General features: G+C 40.8%; 1 protein-coding gene across 1 annotated transcript; it reads right to left on the reverse strand.

The window, feature by feature from the left end:
* Positions 1-5305: 5305 nt before the first annotated feature.
* Positions 5306-8478, reverse strand: LOC113127589 (cysteine/serine-rich nuclear protein 3-like). Its single transcript, XM_026302292.1, has 4 exons — positions 8316-8478; positions 7379-7635; positions 6972-7283; positions 5306-6364 (listed from the first exon to the last, which is right to left on the reverse strand). Exons 1-4 carry the CDS (start codon positions 8461-8463, stop codon positions 5306-5308), a joined length of 1776 nt encoding a protein of 591 aa, XP_026158077.1. The 5' UTR covers positions 8464-8478.

Consider the following 8478-nt stretch of genomic DNA (forward strand, 5'->3'; position numbering starts at 1 on the left):
GTTGTTACTATCTGACACACTTGAGTGTACTGTTAAGTTGTCTGTAGCTAGTGCTGCTGCTACTACTATAAAACCAGTGTCTTGAATTTAACAATCGCTGTACCACTTAACAAGTACTCTGCATCATTTTTTGGTTACAAGTTTTCTTTTCTTTATGAGAAGAATGTTTTCTACTTTTTTGTGTCATTATCGTGAGAATGTGTCCACTGCTTTCACTGTTGTAAAATTACCAAGGGCAGACCAAGTAAATGCTGGAAACTACTCTACCCATCTGAATCTCGGACAGAGCAGGGTCAGTGCCAGAATGCTCTTGGTTCATACAGTATATGAAGCTCAAGCAACAAACATACCGCTGAAGTACAATGGACAAATACATTGTATTTTCTGGTGTGCCATTAGTGATTGTTAAAATTTGTATTGTGGACTGTCAACTCCCCATTTTAATAGAACATACAAGTCTCTAAACACAGAGAAGCTGAATGTATGCAAGCTGAAGGAATGAGACATTTAAAGAAACAATTTGATATTTTGGGAAACATACCTTTTTGCTGAGAAGTAGATAAGAGGTTTGATAGGACTCTTTTATTTATTATGCATAATGGAAATACAAGAGGCAAAAGGTCAAACCGTGCAGAAAGTTATGTCTTACTGGAAGTTAGGTGTCCTGCTTTTTGATAAAGTCTGCTGTCAGCCGTCATCTAACTGGAAACGGGACAAATGTCCCAAAATATCAAAATGATTACTTTGACACTCACATCTGCTTATCCATCCACTGTCGTGTTGCAGTGTCTCCTTTAATGCATTTGTTGTCCTCCATCCCACCTCCTACCCACATCTCTTGTAAAGAAAATATCTTTAAGTAATATGAAATATACATAAAGAAAATGTCAATCTTTCTAACTGCTCTTAAACTAGAACATGACAATATATCACATTTAAAGGTTATAATATCACAAATGTTTGTATGACATTCATGTTGTTCTTGGTTTTACCTGAGAAGCGAGTGGTTTTAACGTAGTGGTTTGGTTTGTAAATAATATAGCTATTTGGACCCACAGTATGCATCTCACTTACATTTGATGTAAGAGCACTTTTTATCCCCACTGCTATGTAATACCACATGTAGAGGTCATACATGTTAGTGTGTGCGAGGGAGCAAAATCCAAATGCGTCTGTGTTCACGTCTACATGTCTGTAAGGAAGGGAGCGAATGTAAGCATCCGTCTTTATGTGAGCGAGTGCGCGTTGGTGTGCAACTAGGGTCTGCAGGTTGCTGATGTTCTACCGATTCTAAATAACTTTTTACTGTAGATATGAGTGCATTTTTCCAGTCTTTGGATTTGAGGTTACATTTTTTCCTCTCTGCACTGTAACACATGCTGAAACACATGTTTGGTCCCCATATCTGTAGATACAAACCATGAAGCAATCAGTAGCCATCTCTCATTGCGCTTGTAGTGTTTTCGTGAACTGCATGCAAGAAGTGACTACTGTCCGCTCATATGGTAATATCATTTTAAAGCCAAAAGAATAAATGACATATTTTTTGTAAGTGCTTGTTTATTTTCATTTCTTTTCCAGCCTTTCTTCGTTGAAAAGTTGATTTTTATTTGGTTTTTTTTTTGTTTGTTTTTTTTTGAGTCACATCCACTCTTTGGTCTGTGATCTGAACCTGAAGAATGATTGCTTTACATGGCGGCAACTTTGAATAGGATCATTCATGTGGTTCAAGTACATGTTACACTTGACTATGTATCAATTTGCAAAATGTGACAAGTGACATTTTTTGTTATAACCAAAGATGTGGCAACAAAACACAAAATCTAGATTTCCAAAATAAAACCTATTTTGGGAAGCATATTTTGCATGCAGGATGCATTCATTCTGAGGTGAGTGCTCATGTTCTTGGAGGACGGTATTTTCTCAGCCGTTATGACAGTGAAGAAGCAAATACTTTAAGTAAATACTGTAAATAAATACTTCACAAAAAATATGAAGGTTCATGTAATGATTTCAGCTGTGATATACAGCTGTCGACCAAAATCTTCACATAGCACTTACAGATACTTCACAAGAGGTTGAGTTGACAAATTCATTAATAAACAAAATGAAAAAATATTTGCTGACATCCATAAAATGACATTTTAGTGTGTTGTAAAGCTTTTATTAATTGTGTACACTAATTATAAAAGCTATAAATAAAGGGGTTAAAATAAAGTGTTAACCCCACAGCTTATCATGTTTCCAAGGTTTTATTTTTTGCAACTGTTTAATGTAAATTCACAATTTTTAAAAATCGTGTTCAACCATAACAATATATTAGTGTATTTTCAGAATATGGCCAAAAAACAATCAGATGCGATGCCTGAATTCAGCTTTGAACAGCATTTTATCACTGCTGTTTCAAAAGAAAAAAAGAGCTAGACACGTCTCGTAGCCTTCATCAACCCTTACATGACCATCTGTAATGACGTTGACAAACGTTACGAAAAGTGAAGTACCTCCATGAAAACGCAGCAATCTCCATGAATGAATGAAAGCCATAAGATGTGGTTGAAATCGAAAAAATGAGGGAACATGGTTGGATGAATGGAAGGGATGTGATAAATTTATTAAAGGAACAACCTCTCTGTCCTTTAAACCTGCTCTAAAGTATAAGCAGCTACACATTCAGTATTGAACTTATTTGGTGCTCGAGATAACACAGTCGGAGTTTAGTGTCAGACACACACAGGATGAAGGAGAACGTGGCGCTGGGCCTGACAGGAGCGAGACCGAGGTGAAAAAGCTGAGACTACCCCCACCAGCATTCCCCCTCCAAATGCTTTGCTGCTCATGCGCCTGCTTCTCCCTTCCTGTTGCCTGGCAACCTAACATCACAGCTCCCCTGCCTGTGATTGATCAGCAGCATCTCTTACCCACAATACCTTGCTGGCGAAAAAGCAAGCAGGAATTTCCTGTTCCAACCCCCAATACAGTGGACACACGCCTTGCTGGGCTGATTACGTAAGAAGAGGTTGAGGTCAAGTGATGACCTTCTGTTCCTAATGAAAGCCAATGCAGAGCCTGCCCTGTACACATTGTTGGAGGATCATAAAGGACTGCTGAATGTATGTTTATCTCTATTGTGCACAACACCTGCTGCAGAGTCTGTTTGCCATGTGGTTATGCAATGAGTTATGAAAATACTCCTGTAAATGAATGGCTGGCCCCAGTGGTGGGAACACAGAGCTTCATCCTGCCCCTGCCTCGCCCAAAGATGGGGCTGTTAACTCAGCAATGCTCTCTAGAGGCTACACGTTGCAACAACCTCAAACTGGAAGCACTGTTGGAGTATGAATGAGAATGGGACAGCCTGCTGACAGCAATTTGACAAACCACACTCTGAGATTAAAGTCACAGGTGCAGGCTGAAATCTAAATATCCCTGGAGAGTGACAGGTTTGAACACCTTTGGTTTTCAGTGAGAAAAAAACAAAAACTTTTTAAATTAGTTGGTTTGCTAAACAAGAACCGATGTTCCAATAAAAACCAATGTCACAGACTGTCCTGAGGCAGAAAACGTAATCAACAAATTTACTGACGTAAGAAAAAATGGTTTAACCCCCTCATGATGGAGGGTGGCAGTGGGAGGAAAGATGTTGTTAAGCAACAGATGCCATCTGCTGGTGTAACAATATATTACAATAACAATAATAAATTATGTTATAAATATTTTTTTACTGACTACCATAAAGTGGATTTTATGACACTATGTTATTAACACAAACACAATTCATTAACCATATTCAAACATGGATGGATGTTAAAAACCTCTTTATTCACACTGATGGACAATGTACAGTTGTTTTGAACAGAACACGAGGAACATTTGGCTCCCAGCTCTGGGCAGTATTGACTAAAAAGTGGAAAAATGTGCAGTTAATCACATTGTTCACATTGTTACTGTAAAATGATAAATAACACGAGAAACAGGTTAATTACTGGGAACGTTTGATGCATATTTTAAAGAAGGGGCCTTAAAGGCTGGGTAATCTGACATTATCTAAAAAAAAATATGTTTTTATCGAGAAGACAAGGTGACGTTTAAAAAAAACAAGTCTCGTATCTTTAAGGGTGTAATTTGTCACGGTGTCCAGTATTTTAACACATTTTTAACATATAGTTAATCTACAGTTTGACTCGGAAACGTTTGAAATATGTGGGGGGTTAAATGCTAATGTTAGCATGCTAACATCCTCACCGTGCTCACCTTTGCTAATTAGCGGTGAATGCTAATTAGAACAAGGCTAAAATCACACGTTTTTCAGATTTTTGATTGTACGTACCACACAGAACGATAAGTGCAACAGCACAGAGTGCTAGGTGAAAAGTTAACTTTCAATAATTATTATTTTTGGTATATTCGGTGGCATGAGCAGCTGTGAATACAATACATTAGCAAACATTTAGCTGTTAATGCTAACGCACTGTTCGAAGATGTTTGAAAACACTGAGTCGTGTTTGTGTTGAATGTAAGTAAACATTTATTCTCCTTGGTGGAAATATCTGCTCTTTAGCTCCTTAATGCACCACAACTGTATGCTTAGCAGCTAGTTTAACCAGCTAACTTTGCTAAATTACCACTGTCAGACTGTACTATATAAAAATACTTATTCTAGCCACTTTAAGGCGTCTGCAAAATTACTGACATTCCTTCTGTGGGGGGCAAAAATGTCAAACCAAAGACTTTGGTGCTACCATGGCTGAAGTTAAACACAAAAATGACCTTGGTAACAAATGAATGTGCAGAGTGTTTTGCCATGAGATTATTTATCATTTTACAGTTTGTGTAAAGCATCTTAAACTGAACACATGCTATAGAGACAGGCATTTAAGAACAGCAGCAACAGTGACACACCAGCACAATGGAAAATAGTGAACCAATACAAGCACCTCAAAATCTTATTTACATGTTTATCATTGGCGCTCATCATAAGCAGAAAACATGCTGTAATGATCAGGGACTGTGTAACAGTGCAAAAAAAAATATCCATATAGTTACAACTAACTGAAACACTGTTTTTGAGCTTCTTTGACAAACATTTGATGGTTTTATAGCCTTTTATCTAAACCAACAATCTTAGAAATGTTTAGAGATAAACTGAGCTGAAATTAGATCATCCCTTTGAGCCTTCTGTGTCAAAATCTGTGACTCTTTCTTTGGAAGTGCACTTATCAGGACTAAACTCTGATGGTTGAATGTCTCCATTCTTGAATAAAGATTTCCAAATATCTCCTGATCCATCTCTAGAAAGTTTCAGTCATCAGACGCACTCTGCGCAGGAGGTGTCAGTGCCCTGCATTTGCAGTCCTGGCTTCTCCTGTATCGGCTCTCTTATTTCCTGCCCTGTCTGCTTCACAGCCGAAGCTTCAGTCTGTGAGTCATGATCGTCTGGATTGTTCTGGAGCTCTGTGGAGAGCGGCTGTTCTTCAACTGCACCAGCAGGGGCACTGTTAGTCTCACGGGTGTCTACATGTGAGCAGGTTTGGGGTGTCATTGACTCTGTGGGCCTGGGAAATGTTTGGCAGTGGAGTTCTGTGTTTATTTCAGACTTCAGTGCGGTCTCTACTGCGGGCAGCGTGGGTTTGCCTGTGACATTTTCACTGAGAAAGGCAGGAGTGTCGTTGCCTACTTGATAACACTGCATGGAGGGAGTGCTGTGCATTGGGTTACTGAGGCTCATGAGTGTGTTGTTAGAGTAACTTAGAACAGAAGGAAGTGGAACCGAGTAGGGTGGGGGGCTTGTTCCATCTAACGAACAATCCCAATCCTCCTCTTCCTCTTCTTCCTCCTCCTCATCATCTTCCTCATCCTCCTCATCCTCTTCTCCCTCCTCAGGGTCGATTGTTTCTAAGCTGTGTGTGCTGCAGTCTGACAGCCCGCTGCAAACACTGCTGCCGTCCTTGTCTTCTTCGTAAGCTTCATCATCCTCATCTTCCTCTTCATCGTCTTCATCCTCCTCCTCCTCCTCATCTTCCTCTTCCTCTTCTTCATCTAGATGTGAATCTGTGTCGCATGTGCTCTGGAGGTGCATGATGGGAATGTGCGGTGTGCCACTCATCAGTGGAAACTGCAGGTTCGGCTGCTGTTGCTGCTGGACCAAGGAGGAGTTGCCATGGTAACCGTTGCCATTGGTTACAAGCTGCTGCTCTGGCTGCTGCTGAGGTTGATGCTGCTGCTCCTCACGGCTCTTCTCCAGCTCCAGCTTCATGATGGTGTGCAGGAAGTGGGTGCGCACCCGGACCGGGTTGAACTCCAGTCGCCCCGTGGTGTTGCTGCAGCCTTCTTTAGTGCAGCCACAAGGGAAGGACATGCGGTCCACCTGCAGAGAAGAATAAAAATTAAATACAGCAGTGTGGAACAGTAGTAACAAAAGTAAACTCATCTTCCAATTCGGTTTGGTCAATACAGTGACAGTGTAATGCATGTTTAGGTTTCTTAAATCCTCCCAAATTCTGCAGACAGTTTGAGTAACTAATGACTGCTTTTCTAAAAGTGTGAAAACATTCATAAAACGTGAGGTTTTCACCAGCAGCAGTGGCGTGCACAGACACTGTCAGGTTTCAGAGGGAGGGCACTACAGGGCCAAAGACCCGTGGGAAATCATGTGGGGATACTTTCCTCATTCTTAAAAGCTTTGGAGTCAAATTGAAAATTGAATTAAGCTTTTCCTAAAAATATAAAAAGTAGTGCTATTCATATCTTTTTAGTTTTTTGGATATATGCTGTCCACACCCGTGCAGAGGTTTGCATCACTGCAGGACAATAAATTAAATTTAAATTTCCTACTTTTGGATTTGGATGCATGCAAAAGTCCAAGGATATATATTCTATATGTATATTGATTTCTTAGTAAAAAATTATTAAGAAGTTAATTGTACTGCATAAGTGGGCATGAACAACAATTTAGTATTATAGATGGGCCTCACCACAGTTCCATTTACCTGGCACTTAATGCCGGCCAGGCTGCAAGCACAGGTCTCTGGGTCACAAATCCCCCGACATCGACACCCACACTCCTCTCGAGACATGCGTAGGGCGCGCAGCTCATGCTTCTCCTCCACATCGATGCGTCGGACCCCCGAGGCACGAAGCAGGGCGCGGCGCCTCCTTGTAGTCAAGGGCTGAAGGAAGAAGTAATCGTCTACCTCTGTGTTGTCCACATCCAGGTCGTCTTCGGAAATGTCATCGAGAGTGAGAGTATCTGCCTCCACAGATGAGACAGTGCCGTTCTTAGTCAGCTGGAGGACAAAAAAATATATGTATATATTTAGATTGGAACCACATAAACCTACACTGCACTAGAAAAAGTGCGTCTTTGACTTGTTCCACTAACTTTGAGTTTGATGGCATTGAGTTTCTCCTCTTTGAGATGATCCCTCAACATGTTCTGGTGGCTCCTTTTCTGCTCCATGGCAAACTCCCTGAGGGTGAAGCGCTTCACCCCACTGTGACGTGGAGACATTCCCAGGGTGCTGCCACCCTGCGTGGGCACGCTGGTGAAGCCTTGCCGCCGGTTGAAGTAGTAAACTGTCACACTCTCGAATTGAACGTTGCGGCCCCGCAGTCGTTTTGACTGCTGCTGGAGAGAGGCTGAGATTGAGACAGAACCATAGTTAATTTGAAGTCCAAATCTTGACAATGGTACTAAATGCCAGTCAAAGAAAGACTGTAATTCAAGTAACCAGATTTCTATGAAATTGAGTGAAAATGCATTTGCATTTTATAAGAATTCAGTGTTTCCTTTGTGAGATGAAAAATGTGTTATTATTTAAAAAGTTATCTAAATTGACTATACATCATGAGAATAATAATAATAAAGTAAAGATAGAAAGAATATGATCCCTGATAATAAATCCATCCCGGGAACATCCAGGAGACCAAGAGCATCTCCTACTTTCTTACAGACACGACAAGAACTGCATTAGTGGTGTCACCAGGTTTTGGGAAGACAGTCATCAGTGTAGTTTATTGTCTGTAATATATAACCCAGCAGCAGTGGCATGCAAAAACTGGGCTGAATTATTGATTTAATACTTGCATAACAGCAGATTGTTGGTGCATAGGGTGATAAAGTGTTACCTATCTGTAACTTTCTTCTGTTTTATCTACATTTTAATTGTTTCCCCTGCCTCAATATTTTGCTTAAACTAGAAATCTGCTTTTGACTTTTAATTATAGTTACTCCAAAATGAGACCAGAGAGTGTGTTTCAAGTGCTTCCCAGTCCACCCAAACAATCCCAAAACACACAGTGCGGTGGAGTGATCTTACAGTCCAGCAGCCCGGAGGGCACGGGATGATTGAGACTGTCACTGCTGTTGCCACTGTCGCTGCAGGAAACCTCATCGTCATCAGACCCCTGCAGAGAGAGGTAAGGGGACGGGCCGTCCTCAAGCTTCCTCTTCAGGATGCCACTCATCTTGTTGGTTCCTCC

This window comes from Mastacembelus armatus, chromosome 2, assembly GCF_900324485.2.
Source record: "Mastacembelus armatus chromosome 2, fMasArm1.2, whole genome shotgun sequence".
NCBI lineage: Eukaryota > Metazoa > Chordata > Actinopteri > Synbranchiformes > Mastacembelidae > Mastacembelus > Mastacembelus armatus.